This window comes from Mandrillus leucophaeus, unplaced genomic scaffold, assembly GCF_000951045.1.
Source record: "Mandrillus leucophaeus isolate KB7577 unplaced genomic scaffold, Mleu.le_1.0 Scaffold93, whole genome shotgun sequence".
NCBI lineage: Eukaryota > Metazoa > Chordata > Mammalia > Primates > Cercopithecidae > Mandrillus > Mandrillus leucophaeus.
Genome location: NW_012110141.1, coordinates 2,049,515 through 2,070,865, shown reverse-complemented (window position 1 = coordinate 2,070,865; position 21,351 = coordinate 2,049,515). Strand labels below are relative to the sequence as shown.

At 37.7% G+C, this 21,351-nt stretch overlaps 1 protein-coding gene across 1 annotated transcript in view; it reads right to left on the bottom strand.

Moving 5' to 3' along the window:
- The window catches only part of PGM5 (phosphoglucomutase 5), a 172,621-nt gene that overhangs the window by 131,889 nt on the left and 19,381 nt on the right, over positions 1–21,351 (bottom strand). Inside the window, exons 4-7 of the mRNA XM_011970194.1 lie at positions 20,385–20,531; positions 17,361–17,486; positions 13,207–13,397; positions 12,460–12,614 (exon numbers count right to left, since the gene is read on the bottom strand). Coding sequence (XP_011825584.1) covers positions 12,460–12,614; positions 13,207–13,397; positions 17,361–17,486; positions 20,385–20,531 — 619 coding nt within the window. The remainder of the gene's footprint in view (positions 1–12,459; positions 12,615–13,206; positions 13,398–17,360; positions 17,487–20,384; positions 20,532–21,351) is intronic.

Sequence of the window (21,351 nt, the reverse complement as noted above, 5' to 3'; positions counted from 1 at the left end):
AAAAAAAAAAAAAAAATAGCCAGGCATTGTGTCACATGCCTGTAATCCCAGCTACTCGGGAGGCTGAGGCATGACAATTGCTTGAACACAGGAGGCAGAGGTTGCAGTGAGCTGAGATTGCACCACTGCACTCCAGTCTGGGCAACAGAGCAAGACTCCATCTCAAAAACAAAACAAAACAAAACAAAACAACCTCTAGAAGGAATCATACCTGCTTAACCCACTTTACCCAGAATATAAGGGAGAAAAGCTGCTGAAGCCTGATAAATACTTTTTAGTGCAGCTGCTGCTGCTGATCTTCAAGCAGATCCTGAGGCAAGGAAGTAAAATTCCAACCTTACCTTGAACTACAGTCAATATTTTCCTGCAAGTCTTAAGTTAAAGCCAGGATTGCTTCTTTCAGAGTTTTACTAAACAGTAGTGATGTTCAACGTCAAAATTATAGACGTCTTGGGTTGAAATTAATTCTGCTAATCTGATGTCATCTACCACCTTGGGGGTAATATAGGTCTCTCTCCCCACTCCCACCCCTACCCCTACACCAGCCCACACGAATGACTTTCACTCGGAGTATAATCAGAACTTTTCCTGCCCCCCTAAATAAGGAACAGTGAAGAGATTACGATGCTTCAGCCTGATAATCTGGTACCAATATTGACTAACTTATTCTGTGTGACCTTGGGCAATTACTTAACTTCTCATCATCATATTTTTCTGTAAATACAATGTCAATAATAGTGCCTGCCTCAAATACTTCTGAAGGTTTGTATGACAATCAAACAACATACTATATAACACAGCGGTCCCCAACCTTTTTGGCACCAGGGACCGGGTTTGTGGAAGACAATTTTTCCACAGACTTGGGGAGGGGGATGATTTGGGGATGATTCAAGAGCATTCCATTTATTGTGCACTTTATTTCTATTATTACATTGTAATATATAATGAAATAATTATATAACTCACCATAATGTAGAATCAGTGGGAGCCCTGAGCTGGTTTTCCTGAAACTAGATGGTCCCCATCTGGAGATGATGGGAGACAGTGACAGATCATCAGGTGTTAGATTCTCATAAGGAGCACACAACCTAGACTCCTCACATGCACAGTTCACAGTAGGATTTGCTCTCCTATGAGAATCTAATGCTGCCACCGATCTGACAGGAGGTGGCGCTCACACGGTAATGCTCACTCACCTCCTGCTATGTGGCCCGGGCTTGGGGACCTCTGCTGTAATAGAGTTCACTTGTAAATAAAAATGCCCACTCGAGCACACAAAACTTTCCGGCAGCATCTTGATTCACCCTGTACATCTATCTTAGATACTATCTTTCCCTCAGCATGACCAGTAAAGTGAAATCAGTGATATTTAGCAAGCATTTAAGCAGTGTTTCAACAGACCTAGCTCAACACTGCCCTAGAAAGTTGAAGCTAAAATCCATTCTAAAACTTTTTTGGTGGGGAGAGCTACAAAATACATTTTGAAATATAAAGCACACACAAGAACTGCAATACTCTTTCACTCCAGAATTACCTTCAGGCCTAAGATGACTTACCATTATCCTCCTTCATTTTAAAACGTTGTCAAGCACCAACATTCTCTGGTGGCTTGACAAAGCATATGGTTCAGAGTTAGGCTGGGCTAAACTACCTTCCTTATATCTTTTATATCACCAGTAAATTTGACTAATGACTCTGATATCTGAGAACCTCCAACTCTGTAAGTTATGTCTTTTCCAAAGACAAGATTGCAGGCCATATATTTATGTCCTGGTTCAAACAAAAAGGAAAGCAGTAGACAGTAATACCAGAGACAATTCAACTCACCTGAACCTAACCAAGGTTTATTGGTGGTCTAGTAAATACAAACCTCTATGCTGGGAACTAGAGTCATTCAAAGAGAGCAATGATTCTTTCCCCTAGTCAGAAAAGAAGTTCCAAAAGAGATGCTTTATTTTTAAATAAATAGAGTTTGATTATTTTTATCACCTTTATCAAGGTGTAGTTTATATAAAATAAAATTCATTACTCCTTTTTTTTTTTTTTTTGAGGAGTCTCACTATGGTGCCCAGGCTGGAGTGCAGTGGCAGGATCTCGGCTCACTGCAAACTCTACCTCTCAGGTTTAAGCGATTCTCCTGCCTCAGCCTCCCGAGTAGCTGGGATTACAAGCCTGAACCACCACCCCCAGCTAATTTTTACATTTTTAGTAGAGACAGGGTTTCACCATGTTAGCCAGGCTGGTCTTGAACTTCTGACCTCAAGTGATCCACCCACCTCAGCCTCCCAAAGTGCTGGGATTACAGGTGTGAGCCACCCCACCCAACCAAAATTAATCACTTCTAAGTGTACAGTTTCATAAGCCTTGACAAATATATATACGTATATATATGTGTGTGTGTGTGTGTGTGTGTATATATATATGGCTGTCTAACTACCATCGTAATCAAGATATGGAGCACTTTTATCAGCTCAAAACATACCTCATGCCTCTTTGCAGTAACTAGTGGGATTGATTTTTAAGTTGAATAAATATTTTAAGTCACAAGGAATAAAAGAGAGGTTATTTAACCAAATGGAGCCTCCGAAGACCAAAATTGAGATTAGAAAGGCAGGCCATGAAGTTAATGTTCCCATTGGAGAACAACAGCATGCCACATGTTCGAGACTGGATGGCACTGACACTGGATGGCATTGAAACCCCAGTTTAAGTAGCCTTGAATCCCTAATCAGACAGGGTGATATTAAGGAGGTTCCTTCAGTATTGGTCCATCTCCTCTGGTCAAAGTGACTTGTTTAGATCAGTGGGAGGGCTAAAAATAGGCTGCTGGACACCCTAAACAATGACAATGCCCTTCCTGAGACAGAATATGAGTGTCAAAGAGTCCTCACAAATACAGCAGATACAAGAGAGCTGACTTCCAAAAAAGGCTCATCTTTCAGTTCTCATGGGAAGGTGATGACGACTATATACTTCAGCACTTGGGTTACTTAACACTCATCTAAGTGTTTTTCTGACCAACTCAGATAGCAGCAACCCAAGATGGCTCAGAAAAATTGAACAAAAGATAATGTATCCAGCATTTCCAAATCTCCTACAGTTTATAGTTTTAAGTGTTAACAATTTATTCCTCTCACTCTAGCCAGGTTAACATATAAATGCTCTTTACTAACTACAGGCATGTAGTTCCCATTAGATACCAACTCTTAGAAACACACAACAACAGACTTGAACCAGTTTCAGCATCCTTTCTAGTAGGTCAACACACAAACCACAAAGGAAGGCCACGTTACGCATCTTGTAAATGTCTTGGTAATGAATCCAGTCCTCATTCGATTTGTCAGGGCAAGGGATAAACAACCTTGAGCTGAAGTTCAGGCTGAGGGGGTTTTTCATTATCGACTAGGAAATAACTACAACTCAGTTGCTTCCTTTCATCTCACATTGATTAAGCTGTATTTGCTAAGAGAGTCAGTACCCACATATCATTACTAAAAATTCAACTAATTACAAACTCACCTAAATGTAAATGAAAACCATAAATCGGCGTAGTTTTATTATACCCAAAGGAGGTTGGGTCGTTACACATCATTCATTTTCTTCTTATTATTCGGGTATATTTTTCTTTGCAACCAACAGATAGCATCACCAAATTTCTCTTTGTACAAAAGTCAAAAGAAGCATGTTGATAGCTCACAGTAGCTAACTTTTTCAAATATCTATTGGGGTGGAGGGAACATTGTATCAAAGGACTTACTGAGAAGGCATCCTTGACTCAAGCCATAAAAGACAAAGAACAACAAAGTGAGATGAAGTGGGGCAAAGGGAATACATTTCAGGGACAGAAGTGCACACAAAGGCACAGAAATGTGAGGGCATCGAATTTGAGGAACTGTAAGCAGCATGGCATGTTTAGAGTGCAGGATAACAATGTCTGCAGGAGTGAAGTGTTTATAATCAGGAGATTATGCATGTTGTATAACCAGAAGATGGAATCTCCTGCAGGCATTCAAAACCCTCCAACACATTTTAAACAAGGGAAGAAAACGCACAACTTTCTGCTTTAGAACAACTGCCCTTGGGACAGTATAGAAGACGAAATGAAGAAGAGGAAGTCTAGAGGAAGCGGGAACAGTTTATTGACTATTACAATAGTCCAAACAAAAGATCATGAGAACCTAAAGTAGAAAAGGAAAAGTAGGAATGGAGAAGAAATAATGATTTAAAAATATTTAAGGGATCCCTCTAACAAAACCCAGTGATTAGTGGTACATCTGGAATGAGGGATTATTCCAAGGTTTATTATATAGATAATAGGTGACTCACCCAGAGACTAAACACAGGAAAAACAATTTTCAGGAAAAATTAGAAAAGTTGCGATTTATACAAGTTAAATTTGAGTTGTCTATAACCGATCTGTCTACTGATATCAATTTGACTATCGAACTCAAGGGTAAAATTTTGTCTAAAGATAAAAGATGAAAATTAGAATTGCCTAAAACTGACAATGGGTCTAGTATCTAGATCATCCAAGGAACTTCTGCAAATTCATCAGGCTAAAAAGAAGAACCCTAAATAGAAAAAAAAAAAAAAAAGGTCAAAGGACAGGAATAGGCAATTAATAGAAAATGGAATCCCCAAATTTCTCATGCATAGGAAGAGATGCTCAAGCTCATTAGTAATGTGAGACATGAAAAATTAAAATTACAATGATATGTTACCCTCTATCTAGTCTACTGGATAAAAATTAGAAAGTTAGACAACATAAAGTGTTGGCCTGGATTTGAAGATGTAGGAACTTAGAGACTGATTGGAGAAGCAGGCAAGAGATGGGCATTCTGGAGTGCAATCTGACAGTATTTGGTCAAAATTGACTAAATTAAATATAGACACCCCCTCTGGCCTAACAATTCTGCTTCTGAATACATGTGTTAAAGAGCTTCTCACACATATCCACAGGGTGCCTGTGCAGCAGTATTCACTACAACAGGAAGTGAGAAGCAGTCTGAGTGTTCATTGCTGAGTGAATCAAGAGTCAAAATATCATGGATGCACTCACGGACAAATAAGCAGCAGTTAGAAGCAACATCCTAGATGGATGTACAGTCATTGAAAGGATCTTAAAATGTGGTCTTTTGTGGAAAAAAGGTAAGAAATCAAATACAATCTCTTCTATAGTACTAGTCACATTAAGTAAAAATATATGCAAAAAATATATACACAAACAAAACCCAATAAACATATTTTTTTGTGGTTGTCTATGGTGGGGCAGTCAAACAGAGAGAAAAGAAATGCATTATCTTGAAGTCAGGTAGCGTGATGCCTCCAGCTTTGTTCTTTTGGCTTAGGATTGTCTTGGCAATGCAGGCTCTTTTTTGGTTCCATATGAACTTTAAAGTAGTTTTTTCCAATTCTGTGAAGAAAGTCATTGGTAGCTTGATGGGGATGGCATTGAATCTATAAATTACCTTGGGCAGGATGGCCATTTTCATGATATTGATTCTTCCTATCCATGAGCATGGAATGTCCTTCCATTTGTTTGTGTCCTCTTTTACTTCGTTGAGCAGTTATTTGCAGTTCTCCTTGAAGAGGTCCTTCACATCCCTTGTAAGTTGAATTCCTAGGTATTTTATTCTCTTTGAAGCAATTGTGAATGGGAGTTCACTCATGATTTGGCTCTCTGTTTGATGAATTCACGTCCTTTGTGGGGACATGGATGAAGCTGGAAACCATCATTCTGAGCAAACTATCGCAAGTACATAGAACCAAACACCGCATTTTCTCACTCATAGGTGGGAATTGAACGATGAGAACACTTGGACACAGGGTGGGGAACATCATATACTGGGGTCTGTTGTGGGGTGGGGGCGGGGGTGAAGGATAGCATTAGGTGATATACCTAATGTAAATGACGAGATAATGGGCCCAGCACACCAACATGGCACATATATACATATGTAACAAACCTGCAAGTTGTGCACATGTACCCTAGAACTGAAAGTATAATACAAAAATAAAAATAATACAAAATAAAAGTTTAAAAAGAATGGAGATTTTAAAAAAGATACACATTATCTTTTTGAAGTAATAAGAAATGAGACTTCCATCAGACCAATTATTAAAGGATTGTTCAATGATGAGTATGATTAACTCGACTTCTCTATGCCTGAGGTCCAAAAAAGAGGAAAGAGGATGAGACTAGGAGATAAGCAAATAGAAATTAGCAAAAAGATGGACCATTGTGCTGGTTATGCTGATGACTCTTTGTCCCCTTCTACCTCAAAGTCCCCACTTCATCAAATGCCCTGTTCTCTTCCCCAGGAGGCAGAACTCCATATGCTGCCCTCTGGCTTCCAGTGCGGTTCGGTTTTAGGAGGCATCAGCAGGAGGTTGGAGGGTGAGAATAGAGACAAGTTGGGTTATTTCTCCCCACTGCCAAGTTCAGCTCTTGTCTGATAGCCCACTTTTCACAACTCCAGACCTCACTAGGCTATGGTCACCCTGACTTCTCCCCTGGACCCTTCTTAGTCCTAGGGGTGTTAACAGCTTCCTGCTATTGCTGATGCTAAGGTGCCTCCCCATTCCTTTTTGGTTTTTTTGGTTTCCTTAACCTTACCCATAACTTAGACCAGCTTATTAAGTTACAATTACTAAATCCCCTTTAGTAAGCCCTTTTTGAGAGTGCCACCTCTCTCCTGCCTTGATCCTAACTGAATCAGCTATACAGTTTCAGGGCAATAACTTACATGATAAAGGGCTTTCTTTTTTTTTCTTTTATTTTAATATAGGTTACATTTGAACATACTTATCTGCTAAAGCAAAATAATTCCCATCATTCTGTAGCAGAAGCAATGTACGGGAGACTGAGTAATTAGATATTAGCTCACATCACTATCTCTTCCACCACTGTCATCCATCATGACTGTTCTGGGAGATGAAACAGCACAGATCTAAAGGACACGGTAAGAATCGAGGTCACCAGAGATCGGTAGATACTTGCATACTTGCAGGATTAACACTGTCTGGATTCCAGCGATCAGCTGAGTATGTTCAAGATAAAGCTATAGCACATATTTTAGATTGGGGATTGGCAACAAATAGCTGTAGACTACATTCTGAGGAATAAGTGTTTTCACATGTGTGGGTGTCATTTCTAATGCCAGCATCACAGTCAGGTCCAGATGCCTGTTTCTGATCTTTGGTCCTACACCTAATCTCCTCCAAGAGTCCTTTCCCTGGGTCTCCCATCTAAGCAAGATGCTCCATACCCACCAATGAGTACTGCACCAAGTTCATTTCCACTAGCCTGTGTTACGATTTGTGTTTCTGTATGTTTTCCTTACGTATTATTCTTTGTCTTCTGCATTAGACTGGAAGCACCACCATGGGGACCATGTCTAGGACACAGGAGATCCTTAATAAACATTTCTTGAGTGGATAAATCATGAATCATAGGGGTGGCATAAGAGCAAATAGAGGGTAGATGAGCTCTAATCCATTCACCACCATGTTTGTGGGTGGTGGACCTTGGATGGCCTTTTTCATAGTCAAAACATACTTTTTAGATCTGGCTTCTTGGGATGTATTCAAGGATGCTAGCCTTGTTTGAGACTGTAAATATGTCTAGTGAGTAGGGCTTGAATCTGTGCACATTTGCCTTGTTTTGCACAGAATTCGGCACAGCCCCAAGCACAGATGGGTGCTTCATAAATATTATTGAAGGATGATGACACAAAGGATTATTTAATACCTCCACATGGGGTGGAGATGGACCTCAGGCCGCAAACATACTTTCAATGTGTTTTACTTCTGAAATCATTTGAACCAAAATGTTTCAGCAACACAGATTCATCTGCAACCACAAATCAGACACATTCAGAATGACAAAGCCCCAAAAGAATGCCATTTTCAAGACTGAAACTGTATTATTCTGGGCTAAATGGAATCCTTGTTTCAGTGACACTTTAAGAGTAGAAATTAAAGACACTGAAAATCTTCCCTTGGGGAACCACAATTATCTGTGAACAATGAAAGTTTGTCTGAATAATTCATCAGTCTCAAGGGTACAGGCCTCCCCTTATTCTGGAATCCCAGGAGTTTAGGCAAGTGTGTCATTTAATGGGTTTCAACTGTGTCCTCTGTTGTTATTCTTCCAGGGCCCAGCATTTATGGGCACATTCCTATAATTTTACTAATTTTTTAAAAATAAGCTATATGGGAATCCATTGTCAAGGTCAAAATTTTGACGCTGCATTGATTTTACCTAGGAAGAAAGAAGCTTATAAAGTGTCCATCATGAGAATCCACCTGGGACCTACACAACAGATCAAATACCCAGAACAAATCGCCACGTCAGAGCCCCACAGAATTCTGAATCCCAACCAGCAAGCATGAATAATCCTTTTAAACGGTCACTTACATGTCAGAACAGGTCCTTTGTGAAATTTCTAAGCAAGGCCTCTGGTTTCTGACTGAAACAGATATTTATTGCGAAGGGGGGCACGTAAAGTGAAAACAAGAACTACTGGGAAATTTCCACAAGAAACAAGGACAAATGGTTTTTGTTGTCAGAATGAAACCAGCTTCCCCTAGCCATGGTTTGGAAAATTATTTGCTAGCCCACAGGGGACAATATTCTCAACTGGTTTATCAGGGACCCTTTTGATCCAATTATAGTTACTGGGCAGATACAGTCATACCCTATTATCAGAAGACCTAGTTTCAAATCCTGAGTCAATTTCTAATTCACTGTGTGACCTTGTACAAGTCACTTAAGCTCTCTGATCATTGGTTTAACATCTTTAATGTGAGGAGAGTAATGCCTATCTCAATTACCTCACAAAATTATTGCAAAGATCAAGTGAGACGATATGTTACAAATTCTTTCTAAATTGTAAGATTCTGTTTAAGTGGAAGGGTTAAATATACTCCCATATTACTAAATACCCTACATAGCACTCAGGATCCTACATTACTCTGAGTTCTCAATTTCTAGAAATGGTCCCATTTTTGCTTTGTTCCCTACAATTCTACGGAGTCTTTTTTTTTTTCTTTTTTCTTTTTTTTTTTTTTTTTAAGGAAGGGTGTAGGCAAAGGTAAATGGGAGAAAACATGGAATCACATGCCACTCTTTGGTACTGTTAGACAAGAATTTTAAAGTGAGTTTAGTTCACCATCATGGACTTAATGTCCATATCACCTCAGGGAGACAAGTAGAGTGGGAGGCATCCAAAAGGTAGTTGATTCTTCTCCCCTCTAGTGAAGAATACAAGGTCAATTTACAAAAAAATACTAGCAGCAAATAACTGGAAAATTAAATTTATAAAACATTTATAATAGCATCAAAATAAAGAAAATCCTCAGAAATAAATTTAACAAAAATTGTATAAGATCGCTACATTAAAAATTATGAAATACATGTAAGAGAAATTAAAGAAAACCTAAATAGAGAGATATACCATATTCATGGATTGGAAGATTCAATATTATTAAAATACTATTCTCCCCAAATGGCTCTATAGATTCAACATAATCCCAATCAAAATCCCAGTAGGCTGTGATAGAAACTGAGATGTTGGTTCTAAAATGAAATAAAATGCAGAGGACTTAAAACATATAATTTCCCTTTAATTTGACAAAGAAGAAAAACATGTTGGAGAGTTCGCCTGATTTCAGTGTAATATTTACATACAAATCAACAAATAGATAGTGGTATAGAATAGAGAATCCTGAAATAGATCCACATATATATGGTCAACAGATTTTTAATAATGGTACCAAGGCTATTCAGGGGAAAGAAAATTCTTTTTTAAAAATAGGATTGGAACAACTGGATAAGGGAAATAAGCGAACCTTGACCCCTACCTTATACTATGCTCAAAAATTAAATCAAAATCATCATAGACATAAGAAAAGTTAAAACTGCAATGACTCTAGAAGAAAATATAGAGAAAAATATCTTTCAGACCTTGGGGAAGGCAAAAATTTCTTGTAGTGGAAAAAGACATATATAATAACCATATAATCCATTAATAATAAGAAAAAATAAACTGGACTTCATCAAAATTTAAAACTTCTGCTCATCAAAAGATACTAAGAAGAAGATTAAAAGTAGCCAGTTTCAGTGGCTCATTTCCATAATCCTGGCACTTTGGGAGGCTGAAGCAAGGAGACCACTTGAGGCCAGGAGTTTGAGACCAGCCTAGGCCTCAAACTCGTTTTTGTAGCAACGAGATCTAGTTTCTACAAAAAAATGCTTTTAAAATTAACTGGGTATGATGGCACACGTGTAGTCCTAGTTACTCAGGAGGCTGAGGTGGGTGGATTGCTTGAGTCCAGCAGTCAAAGGTTACAGTGAACTATGATCATACCACTGCACTCCAGACTGGGCAACACAGTGAGACCCTTTCTCTAAAATAAATAAATAATTTTTATGTCATCTGAAACCAAGATCATACTCAAATTTTCCCTCAGTGTTCTCTTGTTGTCCAGGTTGGCATACAATGCCATGGTCTCGGCTCACTGCAACCGCCTCCTCCAAGGTTCAAGTGATTCTCCCGCCTCAGCCTCCCAAGTAGCTGGGATTACAGGCATGTGACATCATGCCTGGCTAATTTGTCCCACAGAATCTCATTTTCTGGATTTTGTGGCTATTTTCTCATGGTGTTGATTTATTTATAAGGTAAGATTTATATACAGTGAAATGCAGCATCTTACAGGTACAATTCAATGAGTTTTGAAAAATGCATACATCCATGTAACCACCACCCAGATTAAGACAGAACATTCCCATCACCTCAGAATGTTTCCCTGTGCCTTCTTCCTATCCCTCATAGGGTAAGATTGTCATAATTTCTATTGCCATATATATGTTTACCTGTTCTGAAACTTCACAGAAATGGAATTATATATTATGTACTTGTTTGTTACTGGCTTTTTATCATTTTATATATTTTTATTCATCCACACCCACAGCATGTGTCAGTATTTCATTCCTTCTTGTTAGTGTGTAGTATATAAATGTGTAAATATATCACCATTTATTTTTGCAATTTCCTGTTGATGGACATTTGTGTTGTTTCCAGTTATTAGCTATTATGAATCATGCAGCTATGTATCTTATTATACAGGTTTTTTGTGGACATATCTTCATTATTTTTGGGTAAATATTTAGGAATGGAACGCTGGTCAGATGTAAGCTCCATTTTACAAGAAACTGCCAAACTGTCTTTCATTTTACGCTTTTGTTTGCAATGTATGAGAGTTCTGGTTGCTTCCTATCCTCATCAACATTTGGTGTGGGACTACAGGAATATGCCACCACACCTGGTTGATTAAAGAAAATTTTTTTGTAGAGACAGGGTCTTGCTGTGTTGCCCAGGCTGGTCTTGAATTCCTGGCCTCAAGTGATCCTCCCACCTCAGCCACTCAAAGCTCTAGGATTATAGGTGTGAGTCACCACGCCTGGTCAAAATTTATTAATTGGTAGTTGGTGATTGTTGATGGAAAAGAAAAAGCAGGTGACAAGCCATGTACCTTTTGATGTCTTTAGTATTATAAAAGGCAAATAAATTACATATGCATATATAATGCATATTATATTATGAATTTTAGTAATATGTATATAATGTATATGTATAGAAAGAGATACAGTAAGTAATATAAACTTTTCTATTAACATAGGTAACCCAAGGAAGGGGTATGATGTTTACGTTTTCTTATTTGTGCTTTCTAACTTTCCACCAGGCGCATATACTGTTTCTATAATAATATATGCTGTTTGAAAATGTCAGACTCTGAAATTCAGTGTTTTATCATACAGGGTGATAGATGGGAGGGATGGATAGAGCAAGAAGAATGAAACCTAATAGGGTTAGTTAGAGCCCTACTGAGTGAATCTCTTGTTGGGTATTTTCCATGCACTGTCTCATTTCATTCTTACAATAAACCTATGAAGTATCATTTTTCTGTTTGTACAGAGCTAATAAGGCTGTAAGCTAGCATTTGAACATAATATAATCTGATCTCAAAACCCATGCTTTTTTCCCCTCACTTATACATACGTACTTTCAGGTTAATACATTTTGTTGCTAAACATTTATGTAGTATTTACTATGTACCAGGCACCATGTTAAATATTCTACATGAATCACCTCTTTTGTACTTCATAACAATCCATATAAAGATATTACTATTATTATCCACATTTTACAGATAAGAAAACTGAGGCACAGAGACTAAATAAGTCTGCTAAATTCCCACAGCTAGTAGGTGGCAGAACCAAGAATTAAGCTCAGGCCACCTGATTCTCCAGCTTCTACCCAGTACACTATACCATGTTCCCATGCTTTCAACACATTCCCAAATGGAGCAGGGGAGAGTGAGTGCCAGCAACCAACAAAAGAGACATCGACGTCAAAGGTCTACCATAAAGTTTTTCATGGTGACATCCTTGCTTACCTGTCCAGGGCCATGCTGGTTGGCATACTCCTCCCAAACCCACGGACCCCCATCTGACGGAAATACGGAATGCAAGGGAGGTTGGCAGCAATGATGGCCAGGGAGTCAGAAGGGCTCACAAAGAAGCCATTTTGGCCTAGGATCATATAACGGTCCTGTAGGAAGGAATGCGTAAAAATGATCAGACAGAAGCATCTGCTAGCAGCCCATTCCCATAATCATCACAATCCACTTTACTGCCATCTTATATTTAACAACCTAACAACTTGAACAAGGCCAAAGAGAGCATGGGAAACATTCTTCTAAATCTCTGAGTATCAAGGGCCCAGAATCTTGACACACCAGGAATATGTTCCACCTTTTGAAATGTGGCTCAAGCTTTAGAAACCCCCACACTTAATTCTTTCTTTCTCCCAAACATAATAGAGAACACTGGTTCTTGCAGAAATAGCTGATTTCTTAACTTGGTGCTTTCAACAACACCAGCCATAAATAAAGATTTATTGAATAATATATATTTTTAAATAAACAACCTTTGTATGCCATAATGTAAATCTGGACCTCAGAAAAGTAATCGCTATTTAATTGCAATACTTAGTCATGAAAGAGAAGGGCAGATGCAGAGCCAGTTACGGCACACATGCCCCATACATGTTAGCTCCAGATGTGTTCATTAATTCTCTGATTTCCAATTCATGGCTCATTATATGGTCAAAGTGTCAGCAGACAGAGAACTTTCCTACTTACCCCATCAGCATCAAATGCAGCTCCAAATCCATATTCTCCTCCTTTCATTGCTTCCAGAAGAGTCGTTGCATATGTCAGGTTTGGGTCAGGGTGCTGCCCTCCAAAGTCTTCCAGGGGAACACAGTTTATTGCAGAATTGGCTGGGGCCCCCAGTTCATCACACAGAACTTTTCTCACATAAGGTCCCATAACTAAAAATAGATACACAGCAATATTAAATATTTGCAGAAACTTCTCCCCAGAGTATTTTGTTCTGAATAGTATAGGAAACACAATTTAATAACTCAGAAGAAAAATATAAATTTACAATCTTTTTAAAGACACAATAGAGAATGATATTTGCTTGAACTACTATTTATTGAGCATCTACTATGTGCCAGTTACTGTGGTAGGAATATAGAAGATGTATTCAATCATCTAGTTACATAAATTTTTTCTCCCAAAACTTTTCTAAAATGTTGCCAGAAAGAAATCAGCTACGTAATAATGATTCATTGTCTGTTGCTTTTCATGTATTAAGAGCTTTAGCTGAACATACGCAAAAGTATTAAAGGGCTCTAGCAATGTTCTTTGTCTCTGCAATCATTGGACTCTGCCAAGTATATAATTAAACACTATAAACCACTGAAGCATATAAAAACAAGCACATTTTACCAAAATACATGCCAAGGAATAGTATTTTCCAGTTCAATGAACATTATGGAGTGCCTAACATAGAGCTGCTCTGCTAGGAAATGAAGGGATCATATTGAAGGGGTGCAAAGCACATAGTTTCTACATTCCTGGGCTTGTAATCTAGTAGTGGGATGAGTAAAAGCTGCAGATGAATGACTGCAGTGGTAAGACTAAACAATGCACATTGATGAAATAATTATATCCAATGGCTTAAGAGAAGCAATAACCACACATAAGGCTTCAAGGAAGAAGCAGCATTTCTGGTGGAACTGGAAGGAATAATATAAAGTTGACAAGGATTTGGGTTTGGAATGGGAAGCCCATCTAAATCGAAGGAACATTATGAGCAAGGGAACAGAGCCTGAGGTAGAACATAGGGCACATTTGGGGAACAGCATATAATCCTCCTAACTGAAATATCTGAAAGATACTGCTTTCCACTTATTTTCCATCAATACAACACAAAATCCTCCAATAGTGAACATCTCTTGATTGTGCCTGCCCAGTACACATTTCCTCTTCCTGTGGATACAGCATTTGTGATTTCTATTGGAGAAAAACTCCCTTCCCCATATCTCAGCTCATGGGGTCTGGGTATGGCTAAATCCCACCTCCCCAAGGCTAAGGAGGTGACCTAGGCCTGCCCAATCAGTGTCCTCCATCTCCTAGCCAGAGTAATTGATTCAAAGATGGACATACAGTATAAACAAGGCAATGAGGCTGAAACCCAGAAACATTGCTCATACTGTTTGGAAAAAGCAGCAAAGCTGTCTTCCCTGTAGGTCAGATCATGCTAAGGCAAGAACCTGGAAGTTCTTTTCCTGAGGAATATGATCAACCCACCAAGAAAGAACAGAACAGTCTAGCCAGAAGCCTTTAGAGTAAAGCCCATGGAGAAGACCCACAGCAGGCTCAGAGCTCCCAGCAGATTTTTAGTGCCTCATTCTTAAATACGCCAGGAAGCCAAGGATCACCAAAATTTTGAGGAACGTATTTGAGATGAGGTGAAAATAAACAAAAAGTAAAGAGAAACCTGGAGGAAACAAAAATTATACAGGGAGAATAAAACTTTTAAAAATATATCAGTAATACCCTAATAGAGATTAACAAAATAGAGTAGAATGGCTAAAATGGAAAAGACTGACAGTACCAAGTATTGGTGAAGATACAGATAAATTGGAGCCCTCATACATTGTCAGTAGTGCAAATGGTACAGGTATTTTGGAAAACGGTTTGGTCGTTTCTTATAAAAGTAAACATACAAGTATCATATGACCCGGCAATCCCATTCCTAGCTGTTTACCCAAGACAAATGAAAACATACAGACTTGTTCACTAATGTTCATAGTATCTTTCTTTGTAATAGCCAACAACTAGAAGAAAAAGAAACCTAATTTTCATCAACCAGTGAATGGATAAGCAAATTGTGGTATATCAACCACACAATGAAACTGTACTCAGCAGTAACAAGGAACAACTACTGATACATGCAACACCAAGAATGTGTATCAAAATTATTATGCCGAGTGAAAGAAGCTTGAAGCAAAAGGCAACATATTGTATGCTTCCATTTATATAACTTTCCGGAAAATGCAAAACCATGGGGGCAGAAAGCAGATGAGTGGTTGCCAGGGGCTGGGGATAAGGGGAGAGGTTTGACCTCAAAGGGCTGCAAAAAACTCTGTGGGGTGATGGAAATGTTCTATCTTGATTGTGATAGTGGTTACATGACTGTATATTTTGGTCAAACCTTATCAAACTGTATACCTACCAGGAGTAAATTTACTGTATATAAATTATACCTCAGTAAACCTAAGTTTAAAAAGATATGGTATCCATGAAACATAACTAGGATGCTATTATTAAAAGAGAGAATCTTTGGAAAATACAAACAAAAGTTTTGGGAAATTAAAAATATAATGGTAGAACTGAAGGACTGGAAGATAAAGTCAAGGAAATTTCCCAGAAAGTAGAACAAAATAAAGAGATGAAAAATTGGGGAGGAGAAGGGGAAATAGAATAATTAAAGGATCAGTTCAGTAGGAACAATAATCAAAATGGTTACTAAATAGCAATTCAAAAACTTTTCCAGAGTTAAAGGGCACAAGTGTTCAGACTGAAAGGGTCCATCAGGTGTCCAACACAATAGAGTCCCACACTAAGATCCATTATTGTAAAACAGAGGAACACTGAAGACAAGTCAAAGGTCCTAAAAGCTTCCAGAGAAGAAAAAGGAAGACAATGGATTAAAAATCAGAACAGCATTGGATTTCTCAAGTTTAATATAATAGCTATAACACAGTGGAGCAATGCTGTCGAACTTCTGAAGGAAAATAATATCCAACTTAGATTTCCATATCAGTCAAATATTAATCAAGAGCAAGTGTAGAATAAAATATATACAATGTTTTATTGCATATATTTTAGATATATGATATATGATACTTTCCAGGTATACAATACTCAAAATATTTACCTACCACGAGCTTTCTCTCACAGAGTTCCTGGAGAACATGTTCCTCCAAAGTAGGAGTAAATCAAGGTGTCGGACAAAGAAACCAGGGAACAGGACATTCAACATAAGAGATGTGTAAAAAGAATTACTACCATGATGATAAAGGGAGATTCCATGATGGCAGCATGCTCACAGAGCAACCAGTGCAGAGTGGGGCAGATCAAAGTCTCCAGGAAAATGAAGTGAAGGGAGATTTAGACACTGGGGGAGAACTTGAGGATTAAGAGTGGTAAATATACTTGATTAAAACCAAGCAATGAGAAAACAAGACAATTGCTATTTCCAAGGAAACCAAAAACTTGTACTGTAAAGGAAATATAATTATAGCATATTGCATGGCTCAGCTGTGTTGTGGTAATGTAAACACTAGATACTGATCTTACCAAACTGATGATATAATTAGTGAAGCATGCTTGGATTCCCTAACTGGTGGGTGGAGAGGAGGGTGATGGGTGGAAAGGGTGAAAAAGAGCTGCAGCTCCAGTTTCCATAGTATGAAATCAGTAATGCTCAAAACTGAAAAATCAACAAGAGTCTGTATATTCATAATATTTAATGATAGGGAGACAAATACAAAAAAGAAACAGCTGAAAAAATTGAAAAACTTTAACTCTGGAAGGTAAATGGGGGAAGACAGAAGTTGGGTACAGATTTTTTCATAATAAATCTTGAACTACTTGACTGTTTAAACTATGCCATGCATATGATCAAATAAATAACAGTTTTACTATACTGCACACTCAAACATGCATAACCTCAAACTCATTTGTTCAACTTTTGTTTTCGTTTACATCCAAAGACAGAAATAAGGGTCCTGAAGTTTTCCAGAACATTCCAAACATCTGAACATACACATGTTGTGTTAATATCTATGAATCCAACTTTCTTCGTAACCTCTGAAACCCACCGGGTGTAGAGGTCTCAATATTTCCTGCCCACTGATTGGAGAAAACCACGAGCTTACCTCCATGCATTGCATCAACGCGAATCTTCAGTTGGCTGGGCCCAGTCAGCAAACTCTTGATGGCATGAAAGTCAAAGATGGTCCGAAGGAGGTTGAGATAGATATCCACTGGGTCCACTATCTCCACTAAAGATAGAAAAACAAAGGAAAATGTCATTGACTGTACCCATGAAAGATACTTGGAAGCATAAAAAGAATCACTACCTTAACAGCATGAAATTCTGATCACAAGCCCATCATACTAGACATGATGTGGGAAGTAAAGTGTCTATTTGTTGACGAAAATCACAAATCAAGGCACAATCAAGATACTACAAACTTTTCAAGTGCTCAGTGGGTATAAATGATACCGAGTTATAAATTCTTCTTTGCAAGGAAAAAATCAACCACAAGAATAAAGATAAAAATGTGCCCTGTTACTCCTGCCCCCAGTTCCCCGCCCCCCAAAAATGCACACAGCACACATCTCAATGTTTAGAGGCATTTTGGCATATCCAGTTGCCTTTCCTGTGGGGGCTGGCCAAAGACTGACTCAGCTGGTATGAAACAAATCAGCAAGTGACCTCAGTAGTGACCCCTATTTTCCAAATGCCATTGTGCCTACCAGATTCGAGTGCAGAATTGGTGATGAATATATTTCTGAGTTTGCATGAAATCTCATTCATGCCCAATCTCCACCCAATTTCCAAGTGAATGGCAAATATCTAGAAATTCTCATTAAACACAAATCCTCTCCAGCTTCTAGCACCACCCAGTAACCAGGAATCCAAAAAGTTTTATTCACGTATTTGACATACCAAAAAGCTCAGAATACATTTTTCATACTTGTCAATCAGTATATAACTAATGCTCAGAAAGTACTTGTCCAAGAAGTGGTAAATCAATTCTTTATGTGCTAAAATTTGTCTAGGAGCCCTGCTTTTTTAAATTCATAGCCAAATTTTGAAACTTAGGTATATTGTTTTCAGATTTTTCAAATACATACTACTTTGAAACCCTGAAATACTTTTAAACTTGCACTGAAGATACTACCAATCTGCTTTCAATAATTTTTAGTAAATCCAGGTGTGATATTTAATGGATGAGATCTTAATGTGCCATATAATATTATCCCTTCATCTGATCAAATACATATCTAAAAATATTTTTTCTTGCACTTAAGTCAATGTAATCTATGTGTCCATTCAAATAATTATATTTGTAACATGGGTACTTTTTAATTATCTTTTTACATGAGGAGCATAATAGTCTATAAAGTAATTAAAAATTAATCCGTATAAAGTGTACACCTAACAATGGTTAAAATGGTAAATTTTGTTATTTTACCACCATAAAAAAATTAATCTGTAAGACAAAAGTTTATGCCCTGAGTACTTTGTAAGTTTTACTCACTCTACATTATAGGATAATATTTTTGACAATTTCTTTCTGGCTCTTCAATTCTTAAACCACTTGCCTAAATACATTTGGTATTTATAATAGGCAACACACAGTACCAAACAAATGTGAAAAACGAGGGAGCAAGAAGTCAGGAAAAATTGAAAGTTCACATCAATTAGTTCATGCTCTTGACACTTCAAAGGGAAATGCAAAGGAATTATTTCTACTTAACACAAGCTTTGCTCAACACTTGAACCAGCAAGAATACAGCACATAAATTATCCCAAACGATTATCTCCAAATTCTCGGAAGCCAAGGAATCCCTCTACTCACCTCCTGGTATCAGTAACATTTTAGAAAATTCATGCAACTAGCAATGTGGCTGCAGCAATGAGCCCGAATGAGAGCTCACGAAGATTTGAGTCTCTTGGACAACTATAAAAATTGTGAAGATACCAAAAATAAGCCCAGTCCTTCTAACCTTATGTAATTAGCATATTGAAATCATTTTGCTTAATATAATGTACGCCTTGCCTTCAATTGTCCAGCCATCCCATGTGTGTGCACGCATATGCCTGCGCATTCTCCCAGCTAGATTAGCAAAAGCAGGCACTGTTGCTTCCAGTTAATATCATGGCTCTGTAAATTTGTGCTCATTACCTAAGCAAACAACTGACTCAAAACCTCTCAAGAAAGACTTGGTAACATTGGGCCAATACTGTGACCCCCACACAATCCATTTAAAGCTTTTCTCTATCCCTAAAATATCACATGGACACAAACCAGGTATTTCATCTTTTAGGCTAAGTTAAATTACTTCTAAAATGAGGATACCATCTTAATACAAACTGTATCCAAATTTATAGTAGCACTAAAAAAATAAAACGTGTTAGATCTATTGCTATTTTATGCCTTCTAGGAAAAAGCAATAGGATAAAATATAAGGGGGAAAATGATATATACACACGTGTTATTAATGTTGTCATATGGTTTAAAATTAATCTATAAAATAAAAAAACTATTGTCTGAGTACTGTAGAAGTTATATTTGCTTTACAATATAAGATAATAGTTTTGACAATCTCATTTTGGTTCTTTAATTTTTGAATCACTTGCCTAAATATATTTGGTAGTTACTGAATTCCTTTGTAAAATCTCCTAACACAGTGCTTGGCATAGGGTAGGTGATCAATAATTATGCATTCAATAAACTGATGTATAATTATTCCAAGCTTGGTTATGGCTTAGAAAAGAAACTCCTACCTTTCATGAGAAATTTAATAACCCCACTGACTTGTTAGGTTCCTTCTTAACTAAGGCATTCCAGCATCTTCACCTTAATTGCTTAGACAAGTTTTGGCAATTCACAGCCTATTCTTGGAATGTTATAATGAAGTCAACCATAAAATTTTTCCTATATTGAAAATGATACCAAGTTTGGGAAGTGGTTTTTGAGAGTTTCCAGTTCTGAATATCTTGGCTGCTCTCATGTCTTCTCTCTACACCACATTAAGTTTACACGTATTTATCAAGAGTCACCCCTGAGATTGACAATGCAGTAATTTTCATGAGTGTACTTCCCTACAGAAACCAGTCAGCCCCATCCACGTGGTTACTCTGACTTCTTCAAAATAAAACCTGTTACCTCTGAATGGTTTGAATTTGTTCTCTAGGTCAAATTCTTGTCTTCCTAGTCGAGATAGGTCGATTCGGAGATCAGGACATATAGCATATTCCTCAATCGTTTTGCTGATTTGGTAGATTTTGTCTGAGACAACATCGGGTGCAGGACCTAAAATTTGAACACCAAAAATACACGTTTTTAAAAGTCTCATGAATTTCAAACAGAGAAATGTTACCATCCTCCTCCACCAGGCAGAGAAAGATTCATTTGTTCTCTAAACAATGATCAATGGTTCACAGTTCTATTAGCCTTGACATTTCTTATACTGTACTCATCCACCTTGGGGGAAATTTGGTCAGCCTCACCTGTTCTATGTAGACTAACAACACATATGTTTGTTTATTTGTTTTAATCCACTTCTAAGTAGTGACACATCTTTCCTAAAAATAGTTTCACACCTGCCAGGGAAACCTGGTTACGTAATCAGCTTTATTCAGGATATGAGACACAAACAGGATATGCATTTGACAGAAGTGAGGGATTCCAGATTTACACTGCAGCTTCCCCAGTGCACCTAGAAGAGGAAACTATGCTTTCTCCTGCTGCCTAATTGATGTGTGAGCTTAGCAGGGTAAGTTAATTATTTTCCCCAACTCACAATCTCTAGTCACTTCCCAGTTTCTAAAATGAAGCTCAACTAAAAATAAATGATGCATTTCCTCGAAAGGCCAAATTGACAAGTAGTATTAGACTTTAAATAAATTGAACATGAAATCAATACTTGTTCACCTTTTGGGATTTTGCTTTTTTTTTTTTTTTTTTTTTACCTTGTATATCTCAATACAAGCCATTTTCGATTTTTGTTTTTTTGCAACAAGGTTGAAAAACAAATAAGTAGATTGAAAGATCTAAAGTATAAATAATTGACAGATGTATAGCTTTCTGTATGAATCTTACTTGTCAACTATACAGTAACTTTCTACTGAAC